General features: G+C 37.6%; 1 protein-coding gene across 1 annotated transcript; it reads left to right on the plus strand.

Annotated features, from left to right (window-relative positions):
• Positions 1-1,119: 1,119 nt before the first annotated feature.
• LOC134212386 (FAS-associated factor 2) lies at positions 1,120-16,427 on the plus strand. Its single transcript, XM_062690173.1, has 4 exons — positions 1,120-1,609; positions 4,982-5,439; positions 5,500-6,269; positions 6,355-16,427. The coding sequence occupies exons 2-4, from the start codon at positions 5,061-5,063 to the stop codon at positions 6,538-6,540; spliced, it is 1,335 nt and encodes a 444-aa protein (XP_062546157.1). The 5' UTR covers positions 1,120-1,609; positions 4,982-5,060; the 3' UTR covers positions 6,541-16,427.
• The last annotated feature ends 1,178 nt before the right edge of the window (positions 16,428-17,605 follow it).

Below are 17,605 nucleotides of genomic sequence, written 5' to 3' on the forward strand. Positions count from 1 at the left end.
GCACAGGCAGACTCGGCTGGTGTTGCGAGTAACAATTCTGAGGCAGCTCGAACGTAGGAATTGAAGGGCCTCCTGTTGTTGGTTCGATGAGGATGAGACAAGGTCCGAACCACGTTGTCTCTGCTCCGACAATTTACTTTGAGTTCGCGGAAGTGCGAAAGGAACGAGAGTCTCCGATCAATGGTGACTCCGAGAACTTCCACAATCTTTTTGTTGGAGATGGGTTAGTCACCCAACCAGCGCAATGGTGACGTGTCCTCGTACGCATTTGCTGGTTGTCAGAGTCTACCAAGTTCCGGACAAAAGCAAGGAGGTTGCCGGAGAATTCCCATTCTTGCCACTGTTAGAAGTCCTGACGAAGGCCTTGGAATTGTTCTAGATCCGTGTGCTTGCCGTCGTTGTAGGCGTTGTACAGTACATCTTCCAGATATGCGAAGTATGTGCCCGTGCCGTATTCCGGGCGGAACGCTTGTTAACGAAAGCTGAACCTATTATCGACTTCTAATTTACAGCCGCTGCCTGCCAAACCTTTCCACGGCTTTGAAGACACCTCTTGTCAGAGAAATAGGCCGGTACATTGTGACATCTCGAGAGGAAATGTTTTTTTGTGGATGGGCACAACGAGGCTTTTCCGCCATTCATCCGGAAAGATTCGATCAGACTATGCTTGGTTGATCAACCCCAGAACCAGATTTTGGCGGAGTTGGGAAACTTTTTGATGATGAAATAACCAACCATATCGAGACCTGATGATTTTCCATTACTCATTGAGAGAGCGAAGGCAACTGTTAGGCGGAAAACGCAGAATTGAAATAGGCGTTTTGTGAATCCAGGGGGACTAGAAAAATGTAGAATGTGCGCTGAATCTCAGCTGGATAATCGCTAACGGAAACTAAATGAATTGCAATCATTTTTATTATACATTATTGATAATTTCATGGAACGAAAAATTATTTCGAATTTCAGATTATTAAAGGCTTGATATTCAATAATATCAAAAATGTATGATTTTGAGTAATTTTCTATTTCCAGTATACCTCTGAAGCCCCATACAGACAAATACAGACATTTTACTGAGATTAACACAGACATTTAAAAATTGTATCTGGCATCCCTGCACTGGAGAAAGCAGGACGGAAAACTGCGAGCGAACGGATTAGGTGATATTTTTTTCGACACCATCATCCAACATTAGTGAAACAAACTTTTATAATTCGCGTGATTTTTAATCGTAAAAATAAAGGTGAAAAATTCTATCTACCCGCAATTTCGGTACAAAATAATACGCGTAAAGTTATCGTCTTCGAAGAGAACATATTTTTTCAGCCAGAATCGTAACCAGTGTTATATAATTTGACTTGCTTTTGAATTCGCAAAAAGCGAAAAAGGTCAGCATAAAAGCCTACAGAGGAGTCCGGTGGAGCAACGAGTGTTGGAAGATTCAGGAGATCCGCCAGACGCAAGTTCGAAGTTTCGCAGCCACTGAAGCGGCAACATAACGCTGCTGGATGGGAATTTGCGGTCCGAAAGCAGCTTCCGACAAGGTACACATTTCCCTCAGCAGCAAAAGCGACGAAGTTTAGCCCAGGATTTGAAACGCTTTGTTCCGGTGAGTTACGGGGCGGCTGGGGTTTTGTTTTGATCTGTCATAATCGACGTGCTACTGTTTATAGTAAATAGGCTTTGGAGTATTTTGGTTGGAAAAAATCGATATTTTATTATTATCTTAATCTATAATAGTTACCATGAATGTTAAAATTCGGATACTACAATCGGTACTATCAGAATACTAATCCGAGTTGTTACTTATCTTATGGAAGAACCAGAATAAATAACTTCAACCCTTTTGCATCTTCGAACTAATAAATTGAATAGTTATGCCGAATCCTCAAGATTTTGGAAACCAAACTTTTCAACTCGTGCGGATCCCAGAATTCGTGTTGGGTTTTGTGATGTGGTCCTCAACACTTTTTATATATAAGTCCAACTAAATGTCACTTTTTGCGTCTCTATCCATCCATCGGTGGATTTGTATATAGAGATTACATCAGAAGCAAACATCATGGTGGTACCTGTTCCAGACAGGGTTCCTTCGAAATTACCCTCTGGGAACCAGCCCCAAAAATGCCATAAATATTTTCGCTCCATATCAGCAATATAGGTACACAGGATTCTGTTTTTACACGATTTTTTTTCGTACGTATATTTGATCGTGGGACTTCAATTTACCACCAAAATCTTTGCAACATGTTTCAAAAAACTCTGTATAAATCAAAGAAAAATCACATCATAATTAATATGCGTTAAACATTCAGGATGACTGCAAAATTGAGAAAATGAAAATCGTGTAAAAACAAAATCCAGTGCATAGAACTTCAGCATTTTGAAAGACAAGCAAAATTATGGCATCCGGATATGATTCTGGGAATATTGGCCCCCCTGACGTCAGTTCAGAGGCCCACGGGTGAAACGTACGGAGGCATCATAATCGGCCATTTTTAAAATATCAAACTATGACAATATGAGTATCAAATCTCAGTATTTTACTCAGTTCATTCAAAGTTAATTGCCTATATTACGGGTATTGAGCCAGCGGCGTTGTAATTAATTACTATATCTGAAACTCGACACTAAAAAAATAACTTTATATGTTATGGCAAAAAACCATTCGAAAATACTTATACTCTTCATTATGCCACCTAATGAATGATCCCATATCAAAAAGCTAATAGCATTCATAAGTTAATGAAAAGTATAAGTTTTGGAATGTATGTGGCTAATGCGATGTATAAGTTTTTTCTTATACATCTCATTAAGCGCCTGCTTTGGCAAAAAAGTATTAGAAATCTTAATAATAAATAACTTTTTTTTTTACGTGGACTTACGCATATTCACAACATGCGACAGATTTAGTTCGAAATATGTATTTGAGGGTAACCACTTCCTCATACTCATCCACTGGAACACTCTTAATTACATACACTCTGGTTCTGAAGATAGATTGCGAGAACTCGGCTATGTTCCTGGTGCTGGGAATTTGGTTTTATCAGTACCCGCTAAGCTGCGGAGGACGACGAAGGTCCTTCGTAGCTTAGCAGGGAAAGCACCTGTCTAGCGTACTGGTTTCGTGGGGTCAAACCCCACCGAAGAAAGTGGTTACCCTACTTTCCAACCAAGGGACTTCTACGAAAGGCTGAATCACATAAGGCTGAAAAATCGCGAGAAACCAATTTTAGTGGCAGAATTCACATTTGACGTTAATAGGGGCACAAACTAAAATGATCCGCAAACTTCTTGGGACTTGTTGTCTTTCAATTTTTATACGGAATTTTTATTTTTTAGTCTACACAGCTCAAAAAAGTTTGAGGTAACAGAAACAAGGTTCTTGTATTTGTTTTTGATTCTTACCAGATTACTTTCTTATTTTTTATTCTTTATTCTTCTCTCTTCTTCCTTCTTTTTCATTATTCCTTTTTTCTTCTTCCCTCTTTTTTATTCCATTTTTCCATTCTGTTAAATACCTTTCTAGTTCCAAGAAAGAAACATGCATCTTCATTTTACTTTTCTTCTTAATTCTTCCTTCATAGTTCTTCCTTCTTAATTCCTCATTCCTTCTTCCTTCTTCTGCCTTCCTTGTTTCTTCTTTCTTCTTCCTTCTTCATTCATTCCTTTTGCATTCTCATTCCATTCCTATTCTTCCTTTTCCTTGTTTTTTCTTCTTTTTTCTTTCATTTCCTTGTTTTTCTCCATTTCTATCTTTTTTCCTCTACCTTCCTTCCTTTCAACATTTTTCATCCTGCAATCCACCCCAACAAAAAAATACTGATTTTATAGTCTCAATTGATTATTTAACTTAATTAAAGTCAACTTTCCCAAAAAAAACTTAATTTTTGACGCCTCTATTATAAAAATCGAAAACAAAAAATCAAAAAAGTGCTACAGTGTGAACCGGCCTGAATAATGAGATTGATGCTCTCCCAAAATCTGACAAATATCAGTCCAAAATTAGATTTCAGCGTTTTTCTTTTTTTTTATTTTGGTTTGTTACTATTAGAAGAGACAAAACAGAAAGGTTTTTGGAAAGTTTATCTGTATTAATCGGATAATCGAAAGTGTTGACGTTGGAGTTATAAACCAATACGAAAGGTTGACGCGAAAGGCCAAATCAACATTTTATGTTCCGTAATGATCAATTTTGGAGGCTTCCAAAGCTCGTGTTTTCATTCCAGACCAGTATCTTTCGATCGGTCGCAATTCTGAAGGATTTTGGGGTCAAAGGCACAAACTTGGATTACTAACTCTGTGGAATATGGAGGTGAATGCGCAAGATTTATTTGCACACGTCCTGTTCCTTTGGCTGTATTTTCGAAACTACTGAAAATTTCGTAATGAAACTTTTCTTCTTCTTCTTACTGGCATTACATCTCCACACTGGAACAGAGCCGCCTCGCAGCTTAGTGTTCATTAAGCACTTCCACAGTTATTAACTGCGAGATTTCTAAACCAGGTTACTATTTTTGCATTCGTATATCATGAGGCTAGCACGATGATACTTTTATGCCCAGGGAAGTCGAGACAATTTCCAATCCGAAGATTGTCTAGACCGGCACCGGGAATCAAACCCAGCCACCCTCAGCATGGTCTTGCTTTGTAGCCGCGCATCTTACCGCAGGCTAAGGAGGGCCCCGTAATGAAACTCATGCAGTGTGAATAACACATGCTGAAGCCGTCTTCCACAAAATTTCGTTTAAATCAGCCCAGGAAGCGAAATGTTAGCGACTTATAAAAGTGATAAAATTTGATTTCCTACACCCTTTACTTTCGTAAAATGCATCGCGCTCGCGAGTAATAATAATGCAGTTGGGATTCTAAAGATTATTTAACACTACATTTAAAATGCGCAAATCGCCTAATCACTTATTCGTATAATAAAACATGGCTTAAAAAACAAAAGAAATAAGAAAAAATCCCATGCTTCCAGGATAATAAGACATATTCGAGACGGCTAACTTAACGAGGAAGCTTTTCTAACAAACACATCCACACTTCACACTACAATCATGGACAACGACGGACTGTCGAATGAGCAAACGGAGAAGGTGCTGCAGTTCCAGGATATCACCGGGCTAGATGACATCAACGTGTGCCGAGACATCCTGATTCGCCATCAGTGGGACCTGGAGGTGGCATTTCAGGAGCATTTGAATATCCGAGAAGGGCGACCGTCCGCCTACGCTACCGAATCCCGGGCACCACAGGTCGTCAACGATCGTTTTCTGCAGCACGTGTTTCCAGCCCAGCGAGGACCTGGCGTCCCAGTGCCGTCCGGAGTTGGAGGCATGATCGGCTTCGTGGTCAACTATGTGTTCAACTTTTGCTACAGCACGCTTTCGTCGGTAGTGACCGCATTTCTCAGTTTATTCAAGGATCGAGAACGAAGTAGGTTCAGATAATAACAAAGTAAAGTAAGGTTCATAATGTTTGTTTCCTATCTTACAGTTGTAACCGATCCTCTAGGCGATGTTTTGAATTTCATTCAAAACTATACTGAAAAATTTCCGGAACATCCGGTGTTTTATCAGGGCACCTACGCTCAAGCATTGAATGATGCTAAGCGCGAGCTCAAATTCCTACTAGTCTATGTGCATTCCGAATCGAAGGCGGAGACTACCAGTTTCTGCAGGGATACCCTTTCCAATCCACAGGTGGTTGAATACATAAATCGACGGATGCTTTTCTGGGCATGCGACGAATCTTCACCAGAAGGGTATCGCGTTTCACACTCAATCAGTGCTAGGACATATCCAGTACTGGTCCTAATTGCTCTTAGAGCGAACAAAATGGTTATAATGGGTCGCATGGAGGGCTACTGCAGTGCAGACGAATTGATACGACGGATGGAAACCGTCGTCAACGACAATGAAGTTTGGCTCAACCAAGCCCGCCAGGAGCGGTTGGAACGAGATCTCACACAGACCCTGCGGCAGCAGCAGGATGAAGCATACCAAATGTCTCTCCGGGCTGATCAGGAGAAACAACGTCGGAAGCAGGAAGAACGCGATGAAGCACTACGCGCCCTGCAAGCGATCGAAGCGGAAGAACTAGCCGAGCAGCAAAGATTGGAAAACATCGAAAGGCTCAAACTGGAGCTGGCTTCGCAAGTGCCTTCCGAGCCGGAAACTGGCGCACCCGGTGTAATTAGTATAGTCTTCAAACTGCCCACTGGCCAACGATTAGAGCGGAGATTCCATTCGTCCAATACCCTCAAGGTAAGTCATTACTTGATGTGCTATATTTCTACTATATCTAAAACGAAACATGTAACCGCGACTAATAAATTTATTCATTTCGTAGGACGTTCACAATTTTATCTTCTGCCATCCTGATGCGCCGGATTCGTTCGAGGTCACCACAAACTTCCCGAAGCGGGTGCTACAGTGTGAGCCCAGGGAGGGCGGAATGGGCTTGCCGTCGCCGACGCTTGTCGATGCCGGGTTAAAGAATCGGGAAGTGTTGTTCGTGGCAGATCTGGACGCATAAAACAGCCCCAAATCAGGCAGCCAATCGAGAGCATAGAATAGTCCTAAGCAAAGCGAACGATGTTGTTAAGATTACGAAAAGATTTGATTCATGAGACTGCGTGGTAACGATTGTATGAAATCAAGAAATGCTGATAATGGAATGTAAGCTGGAAATGATTATGCAAACTGTATCATTTGTAACTGCACATTCGCATTGGATGTGTCTTCTCTCTGTTCTTTTCTATTAGGGGTTAAAATTAACAAAAAGGATAATCATTTTCAAATTTTTCACACTAAAACCATTGGGCACTAAATATGAAATTTCGTATTTTAAAGACACAAAACATGATTTTTATTGTTATAAGTTGAGATCGTTACAGTGGACGGCATAAGCATAAGTCCAAAAAACAATTATGAAAAATCGAAACATCATGAAAAGCAAATTGAAGATATGTACCTCCATTTTCAAATTAAACAGAGTAAGTTGTGTATTAGGGGAAGTGGGTAAATCAATTCCAGTTTGTCGGTTATAGTCGAAATACGGCTATCTGCTAAGATTCAAATAAAATGTTGGAATCGAAATATAGTTGTACACATTATCTTTTATATCCGTATAAGGATTGCTTCCCACAAATCAGTTCAATGCAATACGATTTAGTAGAATGCAATGGATGGTATGTTAACAACTGTATTCATATAACGTGGAATTACAAAAATATAATAGTTTTTGTTTTATCTCTTAGTCAGATCAGTCAAACGATTTATTATTGAGTTTAAGCTTGACCGACCGCCCGTAGGTGCTACTCCATTATGGCCAAATCAGCTGTTCTTGAAGTAAAAATGAAGTAGGGAGTGATTGTTAGTAATGGATCTCCCTTGAAAAAAACCCAAATTAAACGCTGGAATCGACTATTTCCTGCGAACTTCCTTCGGATCATCTCTTCTTCTCTTCTCTTCTTCTCTTATTTATATATATAAAATAAAGTTGGCGTTTGTACGACCGCGCATCGCTCAAGAATAGACAGCCCAATTTTTGCTAATTTATATTCGTTTTCTTCCTCTTTTTAAGAGGAAAAATGTTATGATGAAATTTAAATGCTTTGAAAATCGAAAACAATCCTTTTCGATGAAATGATTTTTCGTACAATTTGCATGGAATTTCAAAATTTTGATCATCTATGCCGTGAATCGCAAGTCAGTCCCATCTGCATTTTAATCAATTTTGAGTAAGAACCGGGATTCACTTCATTTTTGTATATAGATTTAGCTATGCTAGTCATAACGGGAAGTTTGTTCTAGAAAATTAAAAATCCATTCCAAGTCAAATTGCCCCATAACGAAAAGTAACCGCAAGTCAATCCCATTAGTGCAATAAGCCATTATAACTTGTTTGTTTAGTTATATTTCTTCAGAAATGACAATGGTTAATAATATAGAGGTTAAAAAATGATTTTTGATAGCATTGCTGAAGCATTTCTGTAGGTTTACTGTTCTGGCAAATTCGTCCAGTATGATTTACTATCGTTATTGACGAGTGGTAAAATAACTTTCAGCAAAGAAGCTTTCCTCTCCCTTTAAGGGCAGTCTGTCGTTTTAGCGTGTCTTGCAGAAGGAATTCATCACTTTGAATCTGTTTCATTTGTTTTTGTAAATAGATTGCGATACATTGGCTCACTTCCGTCGAGAGCATTGCCGTAAAAAAGCTTGAAACGTTCCTTCTTAAAAATCATGTGTTTAATTTTGTCAATGTACGGTCGAAGTTTGTACTGATTGATCACGTACTGGGTGGTGTTCATGGTTGTGTTGAAAAAATCGTCGAAAACGATGTTTAGGAGTTCCATGTTTTTTCGCTCTTTCAACTATTTCTGAAAATGCCGAGAATGTGATTTACTTTTGCGTATTTTCTTCTCAATTGCGGCATGCCCACTATCTGCTGCCATTAACGTGTGGCCGGTTTTAAAATACGTGAGTGATATTTTATAAACGTTCAAAATGTCAGGATTGATTAAAAGTATCATGTGTTGGAACATAACTATTATTTTGCGCATGGCAGTTATCTAGCCAAAACGTTATTTCTCCTGCATCTTTGAACCGGTTATCACTCGACGGAAACAGCTCGTAATGTCGTTGGCTTGACGACCGGCGACAGATTCACCCCCCAAAAATGAAATAACAGGCAGGTCTTTCATGTACTTGCCCTCAGGAGCAAAGGTTTCGTTATAAGGGACCATCCACAAAGTTCGTCACGCTTACAGGGGGAAGGGGGAGTTCGAGCAGCGTGACGATTCATACAAAAAATATAGAGGTTTAATACAAAAAGTGAGACGAAGGGGGGAGGCGGGAGGTTGAAAATCGCCGATTTTTGCGTGACATACTTTGGGAAGTAATAACTTAATAACGTAAATCAAAAATTGACAATTATTAACCCCCCTCTCCCCTGTCACATTTTTGTATGATGCATCTGAAATTTTTATATGGATTGTCACACTTTGGACAACCCCCTTCCCTTTCTAAGCGTTACGTAATTTAGAGATGATCCCTTTGTAGATCTTCCCGAAATCAGTGAACATGATACTTAGACTAACGCTGCTACGTACGAACGATGCAATGAGAGAATCGTCTTCACATGTGACTGACTTGCGGTTACTTTTTGCGTGGATGAAGAATGTAATCGCATGTCAGTCACATTCGAGTTACTATTGAAAAAATGATTGTTATCAGCAGTTTTAACAATGTTTCTACTGCAAAACCATTGATAATAGCATGATTTGTTTTTTATCAAGTCAGTCTAACTAAACACATGAATAGTAGAGAAAACATGCTAAACTTGAAGCGATTTTCTCGTTTTCACTTTTTTACAGATGGGACTGACTTGCAATTCGCAAATATATATTAAAAAAAAGATGTAAAAACAAAAATGAGAGATCATTCTGAAGAACCGATTTGTTTTTTAGATAAATTGTGGACGCATACATTTGTATCAGAAAATAATTGATCATGTTTTGGCGAGTCAAAATTCGCCGGGTCAGCTAGTATATTCATACATATGGACAGCAGGTTCCATACAATTGTTGTGGACTGGAAAACAGGAATTTAATTATGTTATCAAATGGGGGACCATTAGACGTATACCTATAAACAAACTCGATAATGCGTATTGTGGATCCGGGGTGGTTATAATACGCATACAAGCTACATCATTTAAAAAGCTTGCTTTAGTACCTAGTAGAAATAAATGTTTTGACGAGTTTTTTGTACGTAACACGTTGCTGATACCTTTTGCTGGTCATCTGGTACCGCATAACTACAATTTGTCAAGGGGTTCGCTCTAGCGATGAGACTAAAGTAAATATCGTTGAGGGCTTCTAGCACTAAATTCATCCAGCATTTATGAAGATACGAAAACAGACCCTTTATTTTTGATTTTGTACCGCACATAAAAAAGTCTACTCCTCCGCTTATTTTTAGTCGCAAAGAAAAATAAGCGCCAGATAGTCGCCTAAGAAAAACATACCAAAAAGCTTTGATATTTTAGAAAATTTGGCGCCACATGGTGGATCGTGGCAATGACAGGGTGGCCACTCAATTTCCATTTTTGAATTCCCGGTTTTTTCCCGGTTTTTCCCGGTTCAAATTTTTGAACTTTCCTGGCAAGTGTATCGAGAAAAGATATGATCGAGGAATGAGGTGTTGTATTCCTTTGACAAATCAATCTGTGGAACAACCATCCTTGTTTTACGCGACATTTTTTCGATCGTTTTAAGTGACTTAAATTCACCATCAAAATCTGTGGAATTGTAGTACATCCTAAATAAATCAAAGAAAACAATATGGTAATATGTTAATAAACCGCCCGTTAAGCAAATTCCGCTGTGACGCTTTTTTAGTAACAGGCTTGGCAGTTTTAAGGCAAACGCTCGTTCCTGCTCTATACGCCATGGGTTCAATTCCAGATCGTTTCCATCTCCATCCTATAGGTACCTACATCTTGAACATTCTAGCAGTCACTGTTAGAAGTGAATCAAAGCTTTTCTGCATTCGTTTTTTCTTTTCTATACCATTGGCAACATGTTATTTAAAACGAATCTCTGGTAAGTGATAGAAGCATTGCTATCAATTATTTTTCATTGTAAATTCTTATTTGAAAAATTAACGAGCTCATTACATATAATTTTGATCCAAATTGTGATTAATATATCAAAGATTTTTCAAGCAAAATATTTTTCTTGAAAAAAACTTCAAAGCGTTCTTCAGAAAAATAATAACAACTACCGAAAAAAGGAAGTTAAAGATGAGAGATGTTTTCATATCATAAAGCACTTCTATTTTTGTCAGATTTCTCTGAGAATTTCAAAGCGGATTTTAAAATGCTTGATGTTTTTTGGGAAAGCATTTTATAAGAAATGGAGTATCGCTAATGGTTTTACAGACCACCATGTGTTCGAAAAAAAATCTTAAATTCAGATACATATACTTCTAAGATTCCAGTTTAATATCTTAGCTTTAGACTGATTTTTGATATTTAGGAAATTCTGTAATGCTGATATAATTTTCTAAAATTATCAATCAGGTTTATAGACGGTAAGTGTGTTTTCTTGAATAGAAAAAAAATAGAAGTTTTAACTAAGAAACATAGGGGGACAAGGGGCAATATGGACACCCTAAGCTTTTAATGAATTTTAGGTGATTTTAACTGAATATAATTCGGATCTCTAGCAATTACATGATACTATTACTTGTTAACTACCAGTTCTGTTTTGAATCGTATTGAAAATAAGGCAATTTCAATCAAATAGGACGATTTTTAATTAATTTTTCACTACTCTCGGGAAGGTATCGGGGTAGATTGGACACCCCCATGGGGCAGTATGGACACCCTTATAAAATATGAAGAAAATCATCTTACTTGTGATTATGTGCCATAGTAACCTATTTTATGGATCATCCAACATAAATATTACCAATTGTTCATCTTCCTGTCATGATTTTGTATGAGACACCTAAAATTGTGTTTGGATCATCAACATCCGAAAATCTATTTCCCTCTTCTTAAGCGAGGTCATATATGGTCGTTTTCTATATTAATTCCATGACGAATAGAAGAAGATTGATTACGTAACGCAAAAATATGCCACTTTCAGCCGGCCTCATACATGTATGTCGAACTTTGTGTATGAAGCATATGATTGTTTTTATATGGATCCTCACACTTATTGCAAGACCCCTTATCAATCGTCTCTACTCTAAGCATTGCATAATCTATGCATACTCTTATTCACTCTACTGGCATCGCCAATCCTTCCAATGGGTTGTACCGGTCAACTTGCCAACGAGATTGCCAAATCTATACAAAACACTTCCTTTTTTTGTCGTACTTTCAGCGACTTTTATGGTATATATTAGAGTGGGGCGTCATGGTCATTTTTTCAAATCAATGGTTTTTCGAAGCCATTCTGGGTCCTGAACAACTGTGCAGAATTTGGGACCGATTGATTGCTTCCTCGCTTTCCGCATCGCGTTTGAAGTTTGTATGGAAATTAGTATGGGAGAACGTATATTTTTGCATTTCTACTACTAGAGGTTTCAGTTAATCATAAACCAAGTGGCATATTACGTTAAAGTACAACCCAAAGGATGCCGAACAACTTTGCTGAAAAAGGCACGTTGCTGGAACGTCCACGAAAAAAGTTATAACGCTTCGAAGATTGAGTGTTCCAACCGTATGCAAAAAATCGTTTATTCTGCCAGCACTGTCGAACTACGTGGAGCAATAATTTAACTGAGTGTTATTTCAAAATTATTGATTTTATAGGACTTTGGAGCTAATGGGAGATATTCGGAATGATTTCACAAAGTAAAAATTCCGACTAGAACGAAAATGGGTTTTGCCCTCTGACAATTACAGGTAGTGCTGGCAGAAACATTGATTTCTTGCATATGGTTTAAACGGATCGGTTTGGTTTGATCGGACAAAGTTTGCGTTTTCCCATACAACTGCGCCCACTCTAGTATATATATGCTTCTATTTCTATGGTATATATGTCATTTACTGGAACTTTTATAGCGATTTATAATTCCGCACCATAATAACACGAAAATAACACGATATGAAAGCCAAGTTCGATGAGTTTGAGGTTATGTTTTTAATTTTTAAGGTGTCAGTTCTACTCCCATATAGAGTGTTCAGTTTGCCCCAACAGGTGAACAAATTTAAAAACTGTTGGAAATTTTGTAAAAATCAAGGAAACTTGTCACAAATGCATGCCAGAGCACTGTAAATAACAGAATTTCGCTATGGGATGACCAATAATTGAGAAATCATCTTCTGTGGTAAAGTAAAGCTTATTTTATGGGAGGTGAAACTTATAATTTTTAACTATTTGGAAGACATTCTAACATTTTTGTCAAATTTATGCGCTAAGAAAATAAAACACAATGGTTTCTACGCTATAAATGAGTTGCTTATGAAAGGATTATAGAGTTCGCTGCATTGAAAGTAGAAAAATGATTGAATTAACAAGAATATTGGGGGTGTCCAATCTGCCCCGGGTGTTCATAATGCCCCCTGGTCCCCTATCACACCAAGCAGATTTAAGAGCTAATGTATTTGTATTTCGAGAAGAAAGCTGGTATATTTGAAAGGATCTTAGAAGCAAAAGGGTTATCGATTATGATTTCTTCAATATTTGAACTGAAAAATTTATTCCTGAAATTTCTGAAATCTCTGACACTTAAGATGCTTTTTTATTTATTTACCGTTCTCTGAAAATCTCTGATGTAAATATGTACATTATGTGGAAGATTTTGATTTGAAAAGTGTATTGGAGGTAACCACTTTCCTTCGATAGGACTCAAACTCATAACCCTCAATACTGAGGGCAAAATCTTCCAGAAAATCCAAAAAAAAATCATTTTAAAAGATTGATAAATTTGTGTAAATATAATTCTTGAGTTAGGACGTGATTTCTAAAACCTATGATTGTCAAAGAATTTCTGTGTTGTTATGCTGGGAACGAAGAAGTTATTCAACTGTTGAGAAACCACGGAAAATTGGGATTTCTGAGCTCATAAAAATTCCTTATAAAAATGTACATCCCAATAAAAAAAATTATAACAATTTGATAACAAAACTCATTCAAACAGCATTTCATGAATCCTAAAATTTAAATAGAATGTAAACAATTATCAGAAATTTTTTTATTTTAACAAACAGACAAGAAGTTAATTAGTGGATGATAGATTTTATTTAGTCTATCGAAACAAAACTAAAAATCAAATTCCCGTTATTTCCCGGTTTTTCCCGGTTCTATCTGATTCCCGGTTTTCCCGGTTTACCCGGTTCAGTGGCCACCCTGCAATGAATGCTTTGATAGCACGTGCTTTTTGAGCTACGGAGAATTTTTTCATATCTTTGAGAACCTTGGAAAAACAAAAAAATCATTTTGTTGCAAGGCGCAATAGGGTGGGTGTACCAATTGTCGCCATACATAAGATTTATTTATTTATTTATTATCAGACTAAGGCCGGAGTGCTCTGTGCTGCACATAGAAGACTTCTCCATTCAGCTCGGTCCATGGCTGCACTTCGCCAACCATAAGAACAACTATTTTTTAAAAAATAAGTAAAAGGCATGTAGGTGGACATTATATATCAAGCGAAAGGTTTTACTTCCTGCTCCTTAGAACTGCTGTGAAAACCACAATAAAATTTGTTATAGGGGAAACCGCCAAATGTTGAACAGCTAATTTTGTCGCCTATTGTTGAGCTTCCATAAGAAATGCACGTGCGTTCAACAACAGGCGAAGAAATTAGCCGTTCAACAATTGGCGAATTACCCTAATCATCAAAATTGATTAATCCATAATAGGAACGCATGCACCAGTTGTGGCACTATTCTTAATTTTGGTTCCTTATTTGGCAAATCCCATTGTTTTCTTATGGGACTGGCCAAATAGGGACCACTAGTGCGACAACTGGTGCAAAGGACGTCAAAAATTAAGCAAAATCAATTTTTACAATTATGCTTTGCTTGTTTTGGAGGAGATCAAAGGTTTTATTGTATCATATGAATATGCTTTATCGATATGCACTTGGTTTGTGGTGATTTGATTGGCCATTTGGCATATAAAGCACTAGTGCGACAACTGGTGCTATAGCCACAACTGGTACATCTAGCCTATATAGAAAGAAGAGGATATGTGCGATTTTTAACGATTTAGGGACAATGATTATAACAAACTTCTGTTGAATGAAAGAAACTTCTTTCAATGGTTAGGTTTAATTCCATTCATTTTAACCGTACCATTAGATAGATATAAATAAAAACCCAGATTATCCACGGAGCGGTGAAGATTCGCGATTCAATCGTTTAGTTTCGCCTTAATGCGATACACATCATAAATAATTGTATAGTGAATTAACGAACCAAGCTTATATGGTTTCGACACATAATTCTCTGATATACACTATACATAATACATATGGAACAATGATGCTTCTACCGCCAGTTTTGGCAAGTGTTGTAAAATGTCATTGGCATTCATTTGTATAATTTTCCGAGAACTTTGACGAGTTTTGACGAACTTGTGCCCCTAAAATTTTACTATAACTGTTGAACAATCCATTGTAATATGTAAATATGTAATCTAAGGCGTGGGGAGCAAAATGTCATTAGAATGACGTGACTTTTAGGAAATATTTTGACTCATTCTGGCCAAGAGACATTCACATTAATCCTGAGGTTCAATGGTTCATATAAGACCCCAAAAGAGAAATGGCTGTATAAAATCGCAACGATGCATAAAAGTGAACACTGTCCTCAGCAAGATTGCATGAAATTAACTCCTCTATCAGGAAAGAAATATAAGGCACGGGCGATTATATTTGCAGTCTAATGAAACCATAAAGTTGTGCCAAACATTGCTTTTTGTTGTTGAAATAATTCGATGAATGATTTGATGGAGCTCTACAGCTACCATTGGAAGAAAGGGTTAAGCAAGACCTTCCGACATCCTAGAACATTCTGAACATGAAGTTTAAAAATAGAAAATTTTAGGCTACTTTAGTTTAGTTCAGAACTTAGAATCTACAGCTGCAAAAAAAACCTTTTTTCGTTACCCGAAGTTTTGAAATGTATTCAACCATCTTATGATGAGAAAAACACCACAAGCTAATTCTGAGATATTTTGGATCATCCATTGAATTCGGGGCTTGAAAAGGTTTTTTTGTTACTCAAATTTTGATTATGCATTCAATAGGACGAGACCAGTGGCATTCTAGCTAAAATTCCGCTTAAGGCCCTTTCAAATCATTTCAACAACACTAGTACACCTGCTGGTATAAATTGCGATATTGACACTGTGATTTCAATGTGATTTTGCATATACATCCGTGACAACTGTTGTAGAATGACGTAAGTTATGAATGTTACTTTTGTACACTCTAGGTGGAGAGCAATCATAAAGAAATTTGTAGTAAGGGTTCATTCACAAATTACATAACGCAAAATTTGGCCATTTTCAGCCCCCACCCACCCCCTCGTAACGTTTTTTGTATGAAAGGGTTTTGAAAATTGTATGAGCCGTAACGCTCTGGCAGGTACCCTCCTACCCCCTAAAGCGTTATGTAATTTGTTAACGGGCCCTTAAACCGCTTGAGTTTAGTATGGAGCTGTAATCAGATATCATTTATTGTTTAAAGTTGCATAATGCAATAAGGGTATAAAAAATCAGAAAAATATTTGTAGCTTTTCTACCTAGGTCACATATCGCTGTGATGCGTAGTAAGTGAGTTCTTTGACTGTTCTAACAAGTAGCTTTATCGTTGATTAATTACGGTAATTATCTATTAAGTTCGAATCAAGGTCAGTTATAGGATTCACTTTTCGGTGGCAAACTAAAGCTTCATCTCGCCTATTGCCTATCTATTTGTAAAAATTATCGAGAATGAAGCCGTTATAAGATTGTTCATATACCATCATTATAATGTGTGATATTTTTCATTATTGCTCTTCGAAGTGAGGCATAACAAAATAAAACTGGCACCACGTTCCTTATGTTTTGAAAAAAAAAAAACTTCTACTCAGTGAATCCAGCAGTCGATTCCCTACGAATGTCTTGAATACTTTGTTTTTCAATAAATGCCTAGCTAGCTAAATGTAAGCGTGGCTACGACTCATCGTCATAGGGAACGCATCAGAAAAGTATTGCCGAAAAGAAGAGAACTCACATCATTATCACTGATGAAAAAGGCCTCTGCCTGACTGCACTACCCCTTCAAGGCTCCAAGATACGAGATCCGTTGGATCACATGCAAATGCCGTAAATTAGTGCGTCAATGCCAGATATGTAACGCGGCACCAAACAAAAGTAGTCAACATGTGATACCACCACGACAGGATATGTCTTTGGTTGCCATATCAGTGCTAATGGCGTAAGCCGACCCACCGCGGCAAGCTAACTATCCGAGGGGAAGGAACTTTCACCGCCTGTGATTTATTATGAATTATGTCTAAGACCTGTTAACAATTTTGTAAGCCTAATCGACAAGAAATTTCGGGTTCCATTCATGTGTTTTGCCAAGGTATAAACTGATTCGTATTTGTGAAACAAATTAACAATTGAAAACAAAATGTTTTCCAATTTTGTAATATTTTATATTTTATCACCCCAAAATTCATGGGGTGATAAAATCGGGATATTACTGTATTTATGACAAACGTTCCCATCAGATGGACATTAAAGTTTGAAGTCGAATAATGATTTTTATGTGAAAGCTGATGAAATAAATTAAGGAGTGCATGATCAATTTTGCCCACACACTTCCCAAGTAAACAAAAGTTCCTTTAACAGTACGTTTTTCGCTTAATCCGCTCAGTCAAACTGATAAAGCGAAAAACGTACTTTTAAAGGAACTTTTGGTTACTTTGATTGTATGGAGCTGTATAATGAAAGGAGATTGAAATGCCAGGAAATTTGAGGAACTGTATATGGGAAGGCACGTCGGTTTGTCGGTGATGACTTTAAAATTGTTTCCAACTGAAACGTGCCTTTTCAGTAAACATACATACAGAAACAATCATTATT

This window comes from Armigeres subalbatus, chromosome 2 (genome assembly GCF_024139115.2).
Source record: "Armigeres subalbatus isolate Guangzhou_Male chromosome 2, GZ_Asu_2, whole genome shotgun sequence".
In the NCBI taxonomy this organism is placed as follows: Eukaryota; Metazoa; Arthropoda; class Insecta; order Diptera; family Culicidae; genus Armigeres; species Armigeres subalbatus.